At 46.2% G+C, this 19,626-nt stretch overlaps 3 protein-coding genes across 4 annotated transcripts; 2 read left to right on the forward strand and 1 right to left on the reverse strand.

Annotated features, from left to right (window-relative positions):
- The first annotated feature begins 420 nt into the window (after positions 1–420).
- Positions 421–3,770, forward strand: LOC128267729 (uncharacterized). The gene is made up of 6 exons (XM_053004619.1): positions 421–479; positions 561–1,696; positions 1,777–1,977; positions 2,051–2,738; positions 2,813–2,973; positions 3,067–3,770. Exons 1-6 carry the CDS (start codon positions 426–428, stop codon positions 3,662–3,664), a joined length of 2,838 nt encoding a protein of 945 aa, XP_052860579.1. The 5' UTR covers positions 421–425; the 3' UTR covers positions 3,665–3,770.
- An 863-nt stretch (positions 3,771–4,633) lies between these two features.
- LOC128269131 (mitochondrial thiamine pyrophosphate carrier-like) lies at positions 4,634–7,300 on the forward strand. 2 transcript variants are annotated; one of them, XM_053006502.1, is made up of 2 exons: positions 4,634–4,929; positions 5,006–7,300. In XM_053006502.1, the coding sequence occupies exon 2, from the start codon at positions 5,140–5,142 to the stop codon at positions 6,061–6,063; it is 924 nt and encodes a 307-aa protein (XP_052862462.1). In that variant the 5' UTR covers positions 4,634–4,929; positions 5,006–5,139; the 3' UTR covers positions 6,064–7,300. The 2 variants fall into 2 exon arrangements, with proteins under 2 accessions (XP_052862462.1, XP_052862463.1); XM_053006503.1 differs by having other exon boundaries at positions 4,634–4,924.
- An 89-nt stretch (positions 7,301–7,389) lies between these two features.
- LOC128269130 (palmitoyltransferase app) lies at positions 7,390–18,762 on the reverse strand. The gene is made up of 9 exons (XM_053006501.1): positions 18,462–18,762; positions 15,942–16,482; positions 15,520–15,865; positions 15,310–15,421; positions 15,070–15,224; positions 14,873–14,994; positions 14,675–14,804; positions 14,385–14,460; positions 7,390–9,262 (listed from the first exon to the last, which is right to left on the reverse strand). The coding sequence occupies exons 2-9, from the start codon at positions 16,097–16,099 to the stop codon at positions 8,058–8,060; spliced, it is 2,304 nt and encodes a 767-aa protein (XP_052862461.1). The 5' UTR covers positions 16,100–16,482; positions 18,462–18,762; the 3' UTR covers positions 7,390–8,057.
- Between the last annotated feature and the right edge of the window lie 864 nt (positions 18,763–19,626).

Below are 19,626 nucleotides of genomic sequence, written 5' to 3' on the forward strand. Positions count from 1 at the left end.
TTCTCGATTAACGGACGTAAATTACTTGAAAGAGATTAGTGGAGCCGTAAAGACTTGAGTGCGGTGCTATTTTGACAAATATCCAGTCACAAAATTTGATGACGTTGATGACAAAAGATTTGCCGCCCAGCAGATATTGCACCGTGCGCACACACGCACCCATCATAAGCTAGGTTAGTGACATTTTTGGGCAAATCGCGCCGAATTACCTGGGCTTGTGCAGACCTGATCGATTAGTGAACAAAAGAATGTGCCTTTCGCTATAATGAGGTCACCCTAATTTACGTCCGTTGCGAGCATTATGAGTGCAACGAATGAAACAATAATTTTAGTTTGACGATTGCACTTTTCACGTTCACTTAGATGTGTATTCTATTAACAACCTTCAACGCACTAAAAGAATTGTTTGTTACAGAAATACAAATATGATAACCAAAGAGAGACTAAGTGACAATGCGTTACTAGGCAACATATCGACGGTAAGTGATCGACCCTCAATGGTTGCTGCGCGGCTGCGGGAATCATCCATTAAGCCATGGTCCCTGTGTCTGCATCCACAGAATTCCAGCTTCGGACAACATACTAATTTGGATGGCGAGAGTAACGAAAATGACGCTACTGTGAATAGTACCAACCATCCGTCGCAGGAGTATAAAAGAAGTGACGAAAGCAATGGCAAACATCAATCGACCGAGCAGAAAACCGAAAGTTCTAGTCACAGGATACGGATTACGGGACTGCTAGCCACCGAAGACAGCTGCAACGCAGTGGACAACAAGATAGTTGCAGAGGACAATGTAGAAGAGGACGCGGGTGGCTCGTCCGTGGACAGTGATCTTTCTTTCAATGGAAAAATTAACAATTTGAAGAACGACCATGGTAGAGCACCTAACAACACAGTGTTTACTCTCAATGCTGGCGTTGGTCAGGGCACCGGATGCGAACGCATTGATACCACAAAAAGCATCGATACAGAAAGTATCGCCGAGAGTAAAGAGGCAGGAACCGAGCACAATCAGCAACAGAAGAAGCAGCTAAATGCTTCGGCAGAAATATTGGCGAAAGAAAACAGCTCCTGGATGCACTACAACAACGAAAAGTCTCCGGATTTGTTTGCTGATGATGATACGGTCGATGCCGTTCAAAACTACGACACTGACGGCAAGATTGACCGAGCAGATGAATGCGAAGAGCTGAAAAGCGACACCTTGCGACGATCGAAATCATGGAACAGGTCCGGACTGGGACCAGCCGATTTGGAATTTCTTGACGACGCAGATCGCAACGATCATGTTGAACGTATTCTGCTCAAACGTTTGCAAGGGTCGCTTTCTGGAGTTCCACCGCCACCCTCTCTCACCTTCTCGCATATCGAAGTCGACCACATGTTGACGCTGTACCACGAAAACTCGCTCCAATATTTCACTGCCGCTGCCAACGAAAACCCCTTGAACAGTAGAGAACATCAATGCCTCAGCAAACCAACGCACACCACTGACCAGCTGCCATCGATCGGATGGCCCGAACTTTTGCAGTATCGTGCGCATGGAGTGCATTACAACAAATCAACCGTGACGGAGAAACTGGAACTTCTTGGACTGAAGTATGTCGAACGGTACATAGGCGCTGAAACTAGTTCGTCGTTTAATGTGACCAAGTCGCCGACGAGTGCGAAAAAACGGAACCAACGCATGAAGTACGTGTACGCAGACCCGTTGTTCTGCTCATTTTGCCTTTCGGAACGATGTTTTGTCATTTCTTTCACTACCTTTGCAGGATGTTGAATAAATCGCCTGGCAACCGTCTGAGCCATTTGGCGAAAAGGCGTGCCATTTTTTCGTCGGCGAATCTTTTGAACAGCAGTGTTTGTGGCAAAGCCAACGACAGCATTGCGGGGAACGGTCCCTTAACCGCCACTTCCCTATCTAGATTGAATTCATTCCGACTGTGCAATAGACAGGTGCTCATGGATCCCAAGTAAGTATGCGCTATGCTGCAGAGAGGTCCCGAAGAGATTTCTGTAACATATTGTTCACTTTTTCGACTGTAGAAAATCCGACAACCGACGCAAAAATAAAATTAAAACCCCAAAACGTCGTACGCCCGGACTTGCAAAGCCGTCACCTCGCCGCCGAACACCGGGATCGTCGGCAAAAAAACTTACACTTCCGGCTGCTAGTTCAAGTGCGCGATCCTCGCAACAGCTGCACGTACCAGCAACAAGAGAATCGTCCAAACGTGCCCTGTTCCTTAGCCCACAGAACGGTTCAGCCACTTCCAGCCAAGATCAGCAGCACCTAGCAGCTAGCCGTAGCAAACAAATTAATCGTTCGCTCTTTTCGGAGACGCGTTTGCAGAAGTCCAAACGCTCGCTATTTTCACCTCAGAAAACTGGTGTCGAAAATGATAGCGAACGTTGCTCTGCTAATCTAAAGCGACGGCGATCGCCTGAAGTTGTCGACGATAACGAGAATGAACATGGGCTTGGCGAACGAACGGAGAAAATACGGCGCACGGATGGCGGGTTAGCTGAGGAAGATCTAACACCTCGCTCACTCAAGCTAGCGCGCAGCAAGAGCTTCTGCGTCGGAGCGCAAACCATAAGGAGCGTGACAGCGCAAACGCAACCGGGAGGTGAACCAGGAGTCAGCGGTAAACCACTGTTTCGTGCAAACTCCGCCACAATTCCTGATGCCGGTAATCGACCAGCGGTGACGCTCACGGAAGTTCAGAGACAGGTATCAGGCGGTGTCAAGCGAAACATAAGAAATCGATTACCAAACCTTTGATTTTTTTCCCCTTATGTCTACAGAAACTATTTTGGGCTGTTTCCCAGGCGTTACAAAGTAAGCAGATATCGGTGAAGCACGAACTGTTCAAGGAACATGCGTCCAGATTGGTGCGGGTGGTGAAAAGACTGTTTTTAGAGTTTAACGATCCCTTGATCAGAAGTACGAGTGAGAAATTGCTAAGGTAACAGAAACATTTGTCTTCCTTCCATTTTGGGTGCTTGCTGAAAGCCAAACGGAAAGGAGACTAAATTCATCTCTTCTCCTCCCTCAACAGACTGGCCAACAAGCATGTGTACGAAGTGATACAAGGCAAAAGTTGGGACGATATTTATTTTCGCGAAAAGACGCGCATACTGAATGCGCGAAATATGACTAAGTTGAAGGGCTACATCGGTCCGGACGAGTATGAGATGCACAAATCGCAACGTGCCGTCTCCATGGCCAGCATAACATCCCTGGACAGTGCATCCGTCGATCGTTCTTCACAGCTCAGTGCAAGCCAGAGTTGGGCCTCTTCACAAATTTCGTCCGTTTGCGATCTGTCCCAAGTTTCAGAGGCGAGCAGTGGGACAAGCGGTTTAAAAGCGCCGGCGCGGAACGTAAGCTTCAGTTCGGATTGTGTGTCCGAAACATGGGCTGGTGTTCCTACGACGACGGCTCTGAGAGAAAACATCGACAGCGAACTTCGGCAACGGTCGTCAGCGCAAAAGCAGGCGTTCGCCTTCTCTGGGAGGGATCAGAAAAACCTAAGCCCGTTTCGGGCGGACAAGGCGTCCTGCGGGAATGTGCACACCCATAACAACAAACTGCTGGTCGGTGGTGCCCTTACTTCTAGTATCCTGAAGGCGAAACGGCAGATATCGTTCGAGTAGGCGATGACTCTGATAAGCTATCTTTTGTTACCTACTCGTTATCCAAGCAGGCGCTTCACTTTGCATTTACACCTTTTTCTTACATTATGTGTGATCAATTAATCAGTTTACGGCCACGGTTAGACTTTAATTACTTTATTTGATTACTGGCTTCATTATGGCCGTCTTTAAATTAAAACAAAAACTTGGTAAGCATTTGTTTTGGCTTTTCTTTCGGGGTCAAACTTAAATTCTTATTGAGTTCCGTTGTTTTGGTTCGTTGAAAGCCAGCCAAATTCTTCGTTAAGAATTGCGAGAAAAGTGACACCGGCTGTCATGTTGCAGAACGTAAACAAACCACGTTCGTAGAGTACGCAAGGGCTGCTCTCACTCACGCCAATTGCTGCGCTCCAAAACATTACCGTCCTGAGCGTGAGCAGTTTGTTGTCGTTCGACGAATGCCTGTGAATGGGCCTTGCGACCTTGTTTTTACAGTGAAAGTGGGGAAACTAAAGGATTCAAGGGGGCGCACGTGCGAGTTGTCACGGGCTTGGATCCGTTCAGCAGTCTTCGGAAAGTTTGTTTACGAAGCAGCAGGCTCTGTTTCGTGCGCGGTGCCGGTTAACTTTGTGTGTGACGCGCTCACGCAAAACCCTGCCAATAAGCATCGTCAAATGACTGGGTGTGTGGAAATCAACACGAACTATAAATAGCCACGCACATGGTGCTTGGTGGTGTGTGTGTTTTTGTTTTTCAAATCGTCGCACGTAACACCACGAGCTGCCGTGAACCGCGCACGACGGTCCCAAAAAGAACCCCAATCAAACGTAATTCGAATGCACGGCAACGGATCACACTTTCTCGTATTCGGGTCGATTCGTTTCGGTCGCCTTTCAAAGTGATTCGCGACACAACTTTGTCGCGGCAAGTGAATGCGCATCTCCTTCAAATTTGGGCCACGAGCAGAGGAGGGCAGGGGGCGGGGCACCCAAAAGCACCTCAGCACAGGGCGAAGGTACCGAAACGCTTGAGAACGTGACCTCCCGCGCTGCTTCGTCACCGAAGGCGGAAGCTTCGATGGGTCAACCTTGAACGTGGATGTTGTGGAAATGGAACGATCAGCTGTGTTTCCTCGGCTGCTGCTGCTGCTGTCGCTGTGTGGGCGCTTCGTCGGCAGTGTAACGTTGCTCGTGGTGCTAACCACCTCGCCGGTAAGCGACAGCGAAAAGTGGTAGTGAGCTCGGCCAGTCATCGGTTTTCGATGGTGATATAACACCCAAGGTGAGGTGAGAAATTCCGTCCGTGCCGCGTTTTCCAGGCGAGCATACGTATCATCGTCTTACGCGAGACATTCTCATGCAGAGTGCGAAGTACGGTGGCGGTGGACGGTACCCCTTGATTCCTGTGGAAACGGCCTCCACTCATACCGAACGAATGCATTGAGAGCAGCCCACTAAGATCCTGTGCAGCCGGCTGCTGCTGCAACACGTGAAAATATGGATCGCGAAAAGAACGAAACGTCTTCCAACTCGGGCATCGCGGGAGGCGCTGCCGGGTGTATTACTCGCTTCATTTGCCAGCCGCTCGACGTACTGAAAATACGCTTCCAGCTTCAGGTGGAACCGCTCAGCGAACAGCACGTGACGTCCAAATACCGCACCATCGCCCAATCGACTCGCCTCGTGTACCGCGAGGAGGGGCTGCGCGCTTTTTGGAAGGGCCACAACCCGGCCCAGGTACTGTCCATCATTTACGGTGTGGCACAGTTTTCGTCCTACGAGCGTTTCAACCATGTGATGCGCACGATCGACGTGTTCGAGCGGCACCACAACGCGCGCAACTTTATCTGCGGTGCCGCGAGCGGCACGGCCGCCACCGTGATTACGTTACCGTTGGACGTGGTACGCACGAGACTGATATCGCAAGACCCGGGCCGAGGCTATCGCAGCTCGGTGCAGGGGCTGAAGCTAATCTACCTGCACGAGGGTGTCCGCGGTCTGTACCGGGGCCTGGGGCCAAGCGTGCTGCAGATCGCCCCCCTCACCGGCGGCCAGTTTATGTTCTACAACATCTTTGGCAGCATGTTTCGACAGTATTTTAATATAAGCACGAGCGAAACGCTGCCCGCCATCGAGCTGTTCATCTGCGGTGGGCTGGCTGGTATCTGCACCAAGCTGCTGGTCTACCCACTCGATCTGGCCAAGAAGCGGCTACAGATACAGGGGTTTGCCAAAAGTCGCCAGACCTTCGGCCGGCACTTTGTGTGTGATAATATGTTCCACTGTCTGTACAGCATCGCCCGGCAGGAGGGCTTCATCGGGCTGTACAAGGGCCTCTATCCGGCGCTGCTGAAGGCGTGCTTCATGTCTGCTTTCTACTTTGCCATCTACGACGAAATGGTGCTCATCTTGAACCACTGATAGTAGCAGTCCTGAACGCCTTGTCCTTCACGCCTTTGCCCAGCACGCGATGCATAACGTTTAAGCAGCAGCACGCCGACTACCGTTCCTCCCGAGCGGGATCTTTGGTTGGAACGCTCGAATAATGCCTTCTTATCGAATAACTTTACTTCATCAAACGTAGTAGCAAAAAGACTCTCGTAGGGTTTTGGGGTGTCGTGCGTGAGAGTGTAGTACTTTAAACTGCGAAACAAGAATGCTTACCGAGCAGCAGCTTGACACAGAAGAATGGTCTCTCTTTCGATGGGGCTGCGCCTCTTGCACAATCGTTACTCAGCGCGCTCAACACAGATTACGTTAAGCCATTTGTTTTTAAATTAATTCAACTGAACCCCCTAGCATCGGACACGATCCCAGTGATATCTTGTCCGATACCGATTGCGAATGGCTGAACAAGTCTCAGGAAGTATAATTTTAAAGTAACAAATACACGCTTAAACGCGGAAAATATATTATTTGCACTACATCTGCCGCCACCATCGACGCTCTCAAAGGAACTGGTTACAGGGGTCTTATTAATATTATTATTATTATTATTATCATAATTATTATTGTTTCTCGCGCATCCAGCACACATTATCCTCGACGTCGCTACATTTTACAGCTTCATTCTGCAATGTGTTAGGATTATGCAAAACTTGTAGCGATGTGTAGAAAGCGAAATGAATCTTAGACGAGCACGCACTGATGTACGAAAGCATACTTAAAACCCGTCAGTGCTACTCCAGGCAAAATTCCTGTAGAATGTAACGCTTAATGTAGTTGGTAATCGCAACGACGAATCACTCAAACACCCCTCTTAGGCTTAAGCGTTGGCCAACGCTAGGATATTCAAACCTAAAGTGTCGTAAAGAAGGACGAAGGATGTATAAAGTTGTGTATTGAGAAAAGCGACCGCAGCTAAACCAGAAGCTAAACCAGAAAGATGTAGAAGATTGTATTGCAATGAAGCAATTAGCTCAGTCTGCAGACAGAAATGGGCAAACACGAGCGAACTTTGGAAAATTTTGTGAGTTTTAGTTGAACCATGTAAACGCGATTGTTTAAGCGCATGTTTTTGGACGACAATAATGCGAAAGAATGTAACTTCAACATAGCCAGATCGCCGTGAATAGACTGTAAGGATGCATACTGTAGGCGCAGTTCAACAGTGAAGTGTCAATTACGTAACAAAGAATAATGTTCGGAATAAAATTACATCATATCTAAATCCTGTCCCGTATCTCACTTTCAACTCAACCCCCATTGGTCATTTCGGTTTGCATGATTCTCTTTATTATAATTGCTTCTATCGAATACAGAGACATCTACATTCTTCACCCGCGTTCGGTTCAAAAATATTCCGCTCAGTAACAATTGAAACACGCACAAGTGTTTACTAATTTCAACAAACTTCAACTCATTGCAACAATGTTGTGTATTTCCCGCTTCGATTTTAGTCTATCAGAGGGCAGTAGTGAACTTCCAGCACTGCTTAGTGAGCAAACCTAATGTACATCTGTAGTTCCAAAGTGTTCTATTCAAACGCAAAAAAGTCGTTGTTTTTAGTATCACCACCCCCGGGCCTTGAAGCAATCGTTTGGGAGTTCAATATAATTACTGACTGAAAATGACACGCTTTTAGAACGAATGCTGTTAGTATGTTGCTGTATTTTGTTTTCAACCTATTCGTTGCTACATCGGTTTGGCGCTTTCGGTCCACCATTTCAGCTGCCGCCGTATCGTCCGTGTCCCAATCGTTGTACTTAGGTTCAACTAGTCGTTTTATCCTGTCCCGGCGTCCCAGCGATTCCTCGTTCTTTGCGGGTGCCAAATGCTGTTTTCTCTGAGATTTTCCTAACGATTCATGATCTATTTACACTTTTTCCCTGCCGAGCACGCTTGAAGTTTGTGTGTTTGAACCAACCAGAAGAATGTTGTGAACGTGCTCTGCCTGCGATCGCGATAGGGACTTTCTACACGATCGCTGTCTTTACGAGACAAGACTGTGAATGGTTGCCAATGGAGCCGTCCAAGCTGTCGAGATCGAGCGCCGTGTCGATCATGGTCGATTCTTGCAGCAATCGCATCCGACTGGCACTGGGCGAAATGAACCGGGGGGAACCGTCCCCGTCGTTGGCGTTGTTGTTGCTCGTCGCATTTTGCGCCGTCGTCGATGTGACGGTGGTGCTGTTCGTCGGTCCGATTCCCATTCCGTTTGCTGACTGTTGCTGAATGATCGCGTTCGGATCTAGCATTTTGATGACATTCTTCATTTCGATCGTACTGATCGGTTGCGACGCTTTCAGTGCCGGTAGCGGTGCGTGCGACGCTCGTTCGGAAGGATGCGGTTTCCCCGAGGATGGCGCCGCTTTTGGTGTGGCGAACGCACTGCTTAACACGGGATCGTCGAGATCGAGATCGTTGCCAATGAACGAGGAACTAAGCAAGAGTGTGGGATCAGTCAGCGGTTGTTGCTCGATTGCAGGATGGTTTCCGCTTGACGAATGCTTGGGAAGGTGCTGTGTTCCGGCCGTTAATTGGTGAGAGTTGGCACCCACCAAACTACTCGCCGGGGGCTGAAAGTCCAGAACAACGCTCGCACCCATCCCGGCCGCGCCGCTCACGTTGGAGTAGACGTGCTGGTGATGATGCTGATGTGTGCCACCGTTTCCGACCGAGAGCTCGACCCCCGATAAATTACTACTTCCCTGACTGGTTCGTTTGGGCGACAACAGCCCAACTGCTGACCCGGACGGTGACACCTGGGCTGGCGGAATGTTACTATAGACATTCTCGTGCCCACTGACGCTGCATACCATCATCAGCTCGCTAACGTTAATGATTTCGTCGGCGCTCTGAATTTTGTCACAATCGTTCATCAGCAGACTACCGTAATGCAGCTTGCTCGTGCTGTGCGAAGTCACCGGTCCGGGACCACCACCGGGCACTCCGAGCGATGGATCACGGAATAGATTCGTGTAGCTACCGGTCAGCTGATTGCTTCCGTCATCCGGCGAACCAATGTGCGGTCCATCGGCTAGGGTCGTTGGCTCTAGTTCAATTCCATCTTCATCCAGCAGGATGGTGGTGGTGGTCGTATCTTCTATCGCCGACACGTTGCCCGTCGTAGACAGTGGCGCTTCATTCTCCACCAGGTGAGCTACGCTGTTGGACTTTCCTGCATTAGAAACGAAATGCGAACGGGAGCAAAGTTAGTATCATTCTGTAATGATAAGCCGAAGTCATTTAGAAACAAAACTGTTTCCTTTGTTTTTAATTTTGATAGCAATTGATAGTTCAGGTAGTACAATATGCTTGTGATAGCTAGTTTGAAATGAAAAATCTAAAAAACACGAGATGCAACTTTCGACTACAAAAGTACAATGCGCAACGATTTGCTACCAAATGACGACAAATGCAGACTAAACTAAAGATCAACGAAATATGAGTTCTAGTGTTTATAGTCTCATCCGTAGCATAATGTACAGGAATGGATGAACTATGACAATGTTCCGAAATCAAAAAATATGTAGTTTGGTGGGCCATTTTAATATGATAAAAATATTTGTCGGTATCGTAGGTTAGGTTATATACAGCATTATCAGCGTTGGTTTAGTTCTTTTAATTTAATGTCCAATATTTAGTATACGAACTTTCTGTGGTGTGTTGTTAAAAATGTTTAAAAGTGCATTTTACACTAAAATGTGCAAATATAATCACAACCCTTTGCTCCATCAGTTTGTGTATAATGTTTCTTTGCGCTCGGTGGTACAACCTTGTTTATGCCGAATGGGTTTGTTAGAAACGAGAACATTTTATTTCAGCAGAAGACCGTTTAAGACTGGAAAGGGCAACACAAGAGCGGTAACCCAAACCCCCGATTGTGTAACCCAAATTAACATTAAACATCGACATCAGAGCAAAACGCAAAACAATGGCAACAAGCAACCAGCTATGGGGAGAAAAGGATTGATTTAAGGGGCAAGAAGGACAGACTAAAGATCGCAGACAGTAGGATGCATACTGCGCTTCTCAGAAAGTAACAGCAAACGAAGTCCAAAAGCCCGATATCAGCCAGTGGGGCAATTAAGAAAGAAAGAAAGGTCAGGACAGATGTTAAGCAAACGAGAGAGCGAGGGAGAGAGAACAATTTGGAAGGGTACAAAAGTAAAAAAAACTGCATAAAAATTACTTTGAAATACTGAAGTGTATCGGCGAATAGGGTAATATGATTAAATATCGTTACACTCACCCACCACCACCACCTACAGCGCCTAACGTGTGTTAAACCGCGAGATGTGCACCATCTCTTACGGGACTCGGAGCAAATAAAAGTTGTAGAATTAGAGAAAAGTATTAAGAATGGGCCTTTGCTCAAAGCTCCCCACTGATCCAACAACAACGAGTGCGTGTCTGCTTAAATTTTTATCTCGCTCTGACTGAAATCAGTAAATTTCTTCAATCTAACTCAAGTGAATGGTTATTAGTTTATTTTGAAGTTCATATTGGTAAAACCACAACACAGCAAAGAATGCACTTTCATCAAGAAACCACAAACAATCAATTAACAACAACGGTCGACGGTAAATAATGTTCCGAGGCATGGTTTTAAAAATATCGTTTGCAAGGAATGACAATCTGACTATCTTTCTTGTAGATATCACGAGCTAATGATTCCATATTGAGTAATTTCTTAGCACGCGGAGGTTGCTCTGCGACCTGCGGCTCAACTGTACGATAAGTAAACGTTGCTTTTTTATGTAAACTATTAAAAAAGTGTCAAACTGTTGTTAACACGTGAAAACCAGCACAAACCTAAAGAACCTCCACTTTAGGATATTTTCTTATGGCATTACTGTTTAGGTAACTTCATAACACAACCATATCTTTATTGTTGACGGCAAACTATGAATGCCAATAATGGGAGACTTTCAGAAAATCTTCTTTGTGGTCAGTATTTACTTCATATTGTTATTAGCTCTCTTATACAGTGGTTTATTTAGTCATTCGCGCGATTCACCCAAGCCTTTTAGGCTTCCTTACTCAGAACGTCCTAGGGACGTGGAAAACCTTCGTTTATCACATCATGCATAACAATCAACTTTCTACCATTTTTCATTACCTGTAAGGATTCCGTTCTATTTCGTTTTGAAACACTTTCCTTTGCTCTGTGTGTTGTGTTTTGTTTTTAGAAATTGTTTTTTTTTTGTTCTTGGAAAATGGCCGTGTCGTAGAAGAGAAAACAAAACAAACGAATGTAGCAAACAAGCAACGGAAACATAAACCATTAAAACGCTCGGGGCAATCGGCAATCTGGCTTACATACTGGCGACCTGCATCTATTCCAGCACTATAGCTGTTGGACACTACTTTCGGCGGATCTTAAGACAATGCGCTATGAGCAAAGTATTGTGCACTACTGCAGCAACGGCAAGGGAGTCAAGAATGCTCGAACGATGATGGACTAATTAGTACATTTTTAGAAATTTTGTAATTTTTTTAGTTAATGTATTTCTTACATGAAACATTATGTAGGCCCCTTTTAGGGGGGGGCCGTATGGTAACCATGAACTATGAGATTCTTCCGCGATTCCGTTCCAGAATGTCGGCATAGTAAAAAATTTGACCCAGTTCTTCTGCTTGCATCCCCGGGAAAAATAGTTGAATGCAACAACAGTTGAGTCCATCAACACGCTACACGTCCCATTTTCGAATTCTGCCCTCTGTTAGGACGGTCCTGGATTAGAACCACCGTAGGGCAAAATTGACTACCGATTACCGTGACCAATGCATTCCTAGCCCTGCGTTAGTTTAAGACGTAGGTCCGTCAAAATCAAATAAGTAAATCACAACATCTCGAGATCGATGCTGATGACAAGCTTGTAGAACAATGATCTTTGAAACAAAACCATCTTTGCCCAAATTCAAAGCCATTATCCACGGTCAGTGCCAAAGGTCAGCACAAAATAAGCATTCATTCATGCAATGACCAAACGTATCGTATTACTATGCAAAGCAAATGCAAAATATGCAAACGAAAGCCAATGTTGTTACCAACTTGCTGCGCGAAGACGATGCAAAAGTGTTAGCATAAAAGAGGCAAATAGTTTCATGTTTGTATAGGGCAAAAACCTGTGCTGTGACCTGCGGCCAGTGTGGTAGGAACTGGAAGCGGAAATAATGATGCTGTGTGGCGTGACGATCGAGATCGAGAAGGATTGACGTAGGAAATTATAAAAAATTACAAAACTAAAAATGTAGTATATGCTAGGTTTCGTTCGTAGCATCCTCGTGTATCGAGTTTAGGTCGAAATTGTTAAACTGATACTCGAAAACGTTTGAGAAGCGCTTCTCGCTTCCGCCACGCCGCTGTACGTACGGACTGCTTCCGGCACTGGGACCATTGTTGTTGCTGCTGCCACCGACCCCGGACGATTTGTTTGCCTCATCGTATTTATGATACACCACTGGCCCGCCACTCTCATTGCCAACCTCGACAGCCGACGATCCTCCACCACCGGTGGCCATATTGATACATTCCGCGTATGCGGTGTTGCCACTATTGGCCGTGACACCACCAAGCGTCGACGTGGTGCTTAACAAACTGCTCCGGTTGCTCGACACGCACGTATTAGCACTCCAGAAACTGGGACTGAACTGACTGAACGACAGAGCCGGCGATATCGGATTGGTGCCAGCCGCTCCGGCACCCGATGCCAATGGTGAAGCGAGTGCCAGCGGCGGCGTAGATTGCGACGATTGTACTTGATAGTTTGTTTTCTTGTAAAACTTTCCACCGTACAGCTGCTGGCCCCCCGTATCAGCTTGGTGATGGTGGTGCCGGTGGCGATGGAAGCTCCCGGAGCGTTTGCCCACTCCAGCTCCCACCTTCGGGTGGAGCATTGGATCCAGTTCGCTCTTACAACTCGGGCTGCTGCACCGCATCGTCCGTGGGCTACTCGGGCAAGTGTGCGGTACGGAGGATCCGATCGTGTGCTGATCGGAGAGCGTAATCGTATCGTAGCTGGCCAGATAGGAACCGGAGCCGGAACCGGACGGTAGCAGGCCATTGCCGCAGCGCCGGTCGAGTGACGAAGTAGCTGAGGTCGTGTTCGATGATATGGTTGCAGTCGACGAAGACGCCGAAGATGATGATGCCGTCGACGAGGAAGATGCCGACGAAGTGTCCTTTGTCAGCATTAGACCGTTAGTGTAGGGAATTGGACCACTGTGGAAGTGATTGTTCAAGCTATTGTTGCTGCTGCCTCCTGCTACGCTCAGGTGCGATGCGCTGTCACAGCACGCAGCAGTACCGTAACCGGTGGCGTTATAGTATCCGGATAACTTTGTGCCCATCGGATCGTGCGGAAGTAGCTGCTGCTGCTGAAGTGGATATTGCAAATCGTGTGAGGATTTCCGTGCTCCGATTGCCCGATTTCGATGATACGGATATCGAGGCAGGGTCACATTGAGATTCATGTGCAATGGTTGATGTTGCGTTTGCTGCTGCAAGTGAGCCGTCCAACTACTTCCAACGGTTCCGCCGCCGCTTCGCTGCATCGAGGCTAACGAGTGATGCGGATGTTGCAAGAAATCCGACTGACTTTTTAGCAGCGGGATCGACACGCCACCTCCCAGCATCGGGGCCGAAATCTGCGACGGTGACATTCCGCCGCCGTGCGATGAACCCAACAGCTGACTCTGGTCGCTGTAGCAGTAGTTGCTGCTACGACTAACGCTACCCGTGTTGTAGTTCGATTGGGGAGCAAAATACTTAAAGTTCGACGGTATCGGCACTGATCCGGCCGACAGGTTGTGGTGGTTCGGAACGCACAACGAATGCAGCGACACGTTATCGTAAACCGCCCGGGAACAATCGATACCATCCCCGAAGAGGGATGTGTTTTCGTTAGCCGTTTCCCGTTCGATCGCATCGTTTGCGAGTGGCAAGTTATTAGACGGTTGCAGAAGTTGCAGTTGTTGTTGTTGTTGTTGTTGATGGTAGTTGTGGTTATGATGTGCATTGTTACGAAAGGACGCGTTGTCGGAGAACGTGGAAGTGTTATTCGAGAGAGTAAGAAGATTGCAAGTTGCGGAATGGTACAGTTGCGGTTGTTTTGGCGAGAGGTTCACGTAAGACAAGGATAAATTATTACATTGTGATGGAGATTGTGATGATAATTGCAGATGGTTCAGTGGTTGGTTAGTGTTAATTTTAGTACTCGCTTTGGTTGCGTTAATTAGGTTCAGATTGTTTAAATATGTAGCGCCGCTACTAGCGGGAGATGATGGCGACTTACCATTTTGTAAGTTATCGCAGCTGCGCTGACGATACACGCCACCGCCAGTTCCGTTGGCCGCGTTTTGGAGTTCATGCTGAAACGGGAAAGAAAAAAATCACAAATCACACATTCCCGCAATTACGTTTCTATACAACAAAATGTAGATCGAACTCGATCTAACTCTAACTCGGTACCGAGGAACTTGAAGAATAAAAAGTAAGCCGTTCTCTAGGAGCCAACATGCGAAGAGAAAACTTACACCAAATTGAGCGTCGCCCGTACCCTTTCGTGGATAGTTTTGTACTTACATCTAAACTATAGTGTTTATTGAGCGTGTCCATTGCCGGTTGCATCACGACCAATGGCGGCACGGTAGCACTGTTGTACTTGTCAGTGGCTTGCATTTGCGTGCGATACTCGTCCGTAACGACCCCCCGTCTGCAATGGTTGAAGAAATGTTCTGGTCTGTCCCTTCAGTTGGTAAAGATCGTGACTAAACTCCTTACCTGTCGATCAAGGATGGCGTAATGGGACCGCAAAGTATGTGAAAACAGTTTAGGCAAATGTTGCCTTGTGAGTAGGGATTGATGGATTGCTGACCTCCTTTGGAGCTGAACGATCCTTTGATCTGGAAACCCAAAACAAAGTCATCAGTGGATATTAGCCTTAGGATACGTTTGACTCGGCTGTGCTGAGTGCATACATCTTCATTCGTTGTTTGATCACTCGTCGTAAGATAAGTGTGAAAACCGGCCAAACCGATGACAGACCACACGGAACAGAAACATATTACGGCTATTATCACACTGGAAGGAGTCCGCTTGACAACGTCAATAAACTGATTATCTTCCTTCAATACTGAAAAAGTGGCCCGGCAGGCGGAAGAGGGTCAGCTTTGTCCGCAAAGAGAGAAGTTTCCAGGCTGCTCCACGCAGATACTTACACATTACTACATGGGTCGTTGTGCAGGAAAATATGAATACTGCTAGGAACGCCAGAGAGACGATAAACATATAGAAGAATCGGTAGTTTCGCTTACCGACACAGTTGCCCACCTAAAATAAGAGATGATGAAGGATTTTAGGGATTACGTTTTTCCAAAACGTTTTACGGTTTCAAAGTTTCCAAATCCAAATCCTCGTCCTCTACGCACCCACGGACAGTGATGATCGAAACGATCGACGCAATTATCACATAGGCTGCAATGCGAGGCCCGTGGTGGTCGGAAGATTTTGCAGGTGAAACAATATTTCAGCTTCACCGTTTGGCCCTTCACGAACACCTCTTTCGTGCGGGGCGGTGGTCGATAAGTAGGGCTGTTCAGCGAGTTCGGCACCTCGATTTGCTTCTCGATGTAAGCCGCCTCATCCTGGGAAGCACGTGGAATGATGCCCGGGTCACTGAATGCCGTCCTAAAGAGGGCACTCAGCGTGAAGACGAACAGTATACCGCCTATGATCGGTATCGCAGGTGTTATCCGTTGCGCAAGGAATGGACAGCTACCGAAGGGGAAGAGAAGACCACAAATACGGTGACTAAACAATGGTCAAGCTACATTTATCGATGTGAACTTACTCGAAGACAAAAAATAGTCCACTTGTAACGGTTATGAGTATCACCGTAAAGTAGAACACTCCCGAGTTCGGTGCCGTCATCAGGTACCCGTCGCAGTAAAACTTGTTCCTGCCGGCAAAAATTTCCCACTTTTTTGTCACTTTTTGACTCGGGGCCATAGTTTTGCTATGTTTTACTATTTTCGCTCTGAACGGCTGCTAACCGGATCTTGGATTCATCAGGAGACGATAACTCCCTGTGTTCACCAAACAATTGTTAGTTTGTACTACAAAGATGTGAGCCCGCGGGAACCATTGGTCGTGTCGAGTTGGAGGACGATTTATTACTCCTTATTTATCCTCCTAAAATTAGTCAGCTGCAACGATGGATTCAATCCTCCGGCTTCTGAAAGCTCGAACAACAACGTATTTTGCTTTCGAATGTCACTTGAATGGTAGTTTCCGGTTTCTGGCGTACGCTTTTTGAATTTTTGAGCGGAAATGATGGATGTCTTGTTTCTTGCTTTTGCTCCAGCCAACGAGCCAATTGTCGTATTACATTTCTGTTAAAAAATAAACATGATTACATTTTCAGTTGTTTATCGAAAGTACTGCGAAGAGAGGAAGAGGAAGCGAAGAAATTGATTTGAATGTTATTTTTAACACGATTTTCCACAAGAACTGTTGCCATTCAATTGCCATTTAACATTATTCTTGAGCATCTTCCTTTTTTACAGTCTCAGTTTTACAGTTTCTATTAGAAAGTGAATCAAAATCGCGAACTGAATGCAAACTTACGGAAGTGCTCAAGAAAGCCAAACACATTTTCGCAGCATAACAAACAACAACGCCTAGCATGCCATGATTCACCGTTCGCCAATGAAGTGTTAACCTAATTATTATAGGTCTGAGCAGAAGGTAACGTACATTGACCCAATGGTGATCGATATTTTACAAGGTGGTTGTGTGAACATAGAAATGAACATATACATTTTGTTGCTTAAATAAAAACAATAACTAAGCGACTAACTAAGAAAACTATAATTCATATAATATTCATAACAAGCGTTGAGTGGTTGGGTTGTTGGGTTGTTCCGTGTTTTTGGTGATTGTGACACTTTGAATATTTCCTGATCTGTTCAACATATGCTGGTTTTTGTGCTTTCTACTCGAATAATTTATGGACGAAAATTAAAGACATTTGCATTAACCTAGAACACATATACATTCTTGTGGACCTTGGAACTTGGATCGATCAAATTCACACCATTTTCTATAGCCCCGTGCATCGGATTACCAATACTCTGAACTGGCCTGTCAATATGTTTCATTTAATGCTTCAACAATGGACATGTAATGCTTAGTACAGACGGTGGGACCAAAACACGAACAGTTGGCAACTTGCTTCGAAATAAATTGGGTAATTTTCACCGCCTCTTGCTGGTTTCGAAACGAGATTGGCACTCGGTCTTTTGGGAATGCCAACGCAGGCTGCTCTATGCTATGGATAGTTTTTCGAACTACAAACCCCCAGGAAGTAACTTACTTATTCTACTGGAGTAGATCAACAGGCGTGACAACGACAAAATAAAATGACTTCCTTGCCGTGGAATACGTAGACTTGTGAAGAGAGGTGAAAGGTGTTTGCAGAAACGCAATGATAAATTACTTCACAGTAACAACGTAAAAGTGCGATAGCGGCAGGGAAGAGGTTTACTGATAAGATTACTCCTACACGACCGTCACATCATATTGATTTTTTGGCCACGGCCACACAAAATCGTGCAGTTTGATCGCAGATATCGATACACCTAGCACAATTTAACAGTCATTGTTCAGGGTCCGAAACAATTCTGTTCTGAGGCGAAACATTAATTTGATTAAATATTATACCTTGGGTCGCGAGTTAAGATGATTTGCCAACAAATACGAGAAGACGATCAGTTGTTAAAGCAACAAAGCAAACATCAAATGAGACAAATTCAAACAACAATGGTCAAATACACATTGTAACGCTTTTCCCCATCTATTAGTTCAACAGTACTGCACCTTGATGCAGTGTATTCAAACGATTGGAGTTTGTGAAATATTGATTTTTTAAGTTTACTTTCTTAGACGATTATTGCGGGTGAAATGGCGCAACATTATGTCGAACCTGCTGCATTAGTCTAGCTTGCTGCGATGCACTCCACAGCCCTACTTTAATCGGTGTTGTAAAAACCAAACACACGTTCCAACCACCGTCGGATCTGATTGCGAATTGTACGTGCCACTTTCGATATTTGTCAATTTTCTCTTCTTCACCTTCTCGGGCGCATTCTTTAGAAGTCGATTTGTAGACCGCTAACAGCACGGCAACAGCGACACACACAATATAATGGAGAGTTTAGGACTGGAAAGATAATCGCTTTCGATTTTCAAGTCGGATCATGTTTAGTTCACTTCCACAGCCCTTTCAAGGGCAGGTGACAATTAATATCGAGACATTAGCAATGAGCGATAACAGAACAAGCGAAAACAACGCACGCACTGCGAGGCATACCTTAAGCTGAAGTAGTTGCAAAATTTCGATGCTGATGATGATTTGCGATGACGACGTTTTTTGTTTTGTTTGTTATTAGTTTCTTCCTTTTCTTCTGCTTGGTCACACTAAATGCCCCCTCGACAAAGCGGCACAGTTTCGTGAAATAGCGCACAGTAACAAGTGAGATATCGACAGTCTGCATCCATTATTGCATTATTGTTTTCCGTGGCACTGGTTTCGATTGCGAATCATAAGGCAATGTGATGAAAATATGAAGTGCTTCTGTTGTTGCCCACCCTTCTGTGAACAATCGCTGTGTTTTTGTGTTGGCCCAAAGAAATCACTTGCTCTGGACGAATAAACGAATGCTGAATTCAATCCACATGATGGCCTGCGGCTGCGGCACACGACCACTGGAAACGCGATGGAAACACTCTTTGCGTTCGACCTTTTCCCCAAAAATAGGCTCCTCCACTGAAAACTCCGCAACTCTTTCTGACAAACTAATTCTACGAACACACCAACACCTACGCATTTTTTTGCTTTTGACTGGAAAACGATAAGATTCGGCATCGCTCAAAAATCGGAAAGGAACATTCCGTCAAAGTGAGACTGGGGGACCACACGATGCATAACTGCGCTGCCACACGGTGAATAACAGCAGATATAACAGCCTCATATAACAATTTTGATAGTACAGCGACCAGGCGTCAAAAGCGTTGTGGCTCAGCAGACCCTATAACACGACGTTATACAGGGCGCATACCAGATTTGACACTATGTTACGTGTTACGTGTTACGTGTTATAGTTATGTGCCGTGTGGCAGCGCAATTATGTTTTATAGGGTCCGCTGAGCCCCAAAGCTTTTGACACATGCTTACCGATTAAGTGTCAAATTTTGTTATGTTACTTTATTGTTACTGCGGTGCCACACGGCACATAACAACGGATATAACAGCCTCCTACCGCGACAATTTTGACAGTAAAGCGATCAGTAGGTGTCAAAAGCGTTGTGGGTCAGCAGACCCATAACGTGTTACGCGTAACCGTTATGCACAGTGTGGCAGCGCAGTAACATTCGTAACACATAACAATTCACATAGCGCCATAGATTCGTTCATTTCGTTGGTTTTCAAACCATCTCGAGGCGCATGAAGAACACACTGAGAAAACAAGGGTTTT

The sequence above is a fragment of the Anopheles cruzii genome, chromosome 2, assembly GCF_943734635.1.
Source record: "Anopheles cruzii chromosome 2, idAnoCruzAS_RS32_06, whole genome shotgun sequence".
Classification (NCBI taxonomy): domain Eukaryota; kingdom Metazoa; phylum Arthropoda; class Insecta; order Diptera; family Culicidae; genus Anopheles; species Anopheles cruzii.

What these genes read in the sequence shown, in the direction of transcription:
- LOC128267729 (XM_053004619.1), top strand. Translation starts at nt 426, where the DNA reads ATGATAACCAAAGAGAGACTAAGTGACAATGCGTTACTAGGCAACATA. An exon ending in AAACGGAACCAACGCATGAA is followed by an intron (nt 1,697 to 1,776) that starts GTACGTGTACGC and finishes CTACCTTTGCAG; the next exon opens with GATGTTGAATAAATCGCCTG. An exon ending in CAGGTGCTCATGGATCCCAA is followed by an intron (nt 1,978 to 2,050) that starts GTAAGTATGCGC and finishes TTTCGACTGTAG; the next exon opens with AAAATCCGACAACCGACGCA.
- LOC128269131 (XM_053006502.1), top strand. Translation starts at nt 5,140, where the DNA reads ATGGATCGCGAAAAGAACGAAACGTCTTCCAACTCGGGCATCGCGGGA.
- LOC128269130 (XM_053006501.1), bottom strand. Translation starts at nt 16,099, where the DNA reads ATGGCCCCGAGTCAAAAAGTGACAAAAAAGTGGGAAATTTTTGCCGGC. An exon ending in AACGACCCATGTAGTAATGT is followed by an intron (nt 15,225 to 15,309) that starts GTAAGTATCTGC and finishes CCACTTTTTCAG; the next exon opens with TATTGAAGGAAGATAATCAG. An exon ending in ACGCCATCCTTGATCGACAG is followed by an intron (nt 14,805 to 14,872) that starts GTAAGGAGTTTA and finishes CAACCATTGCAG; the next exon opens with ACGGGGGGTCGTTACGGACG.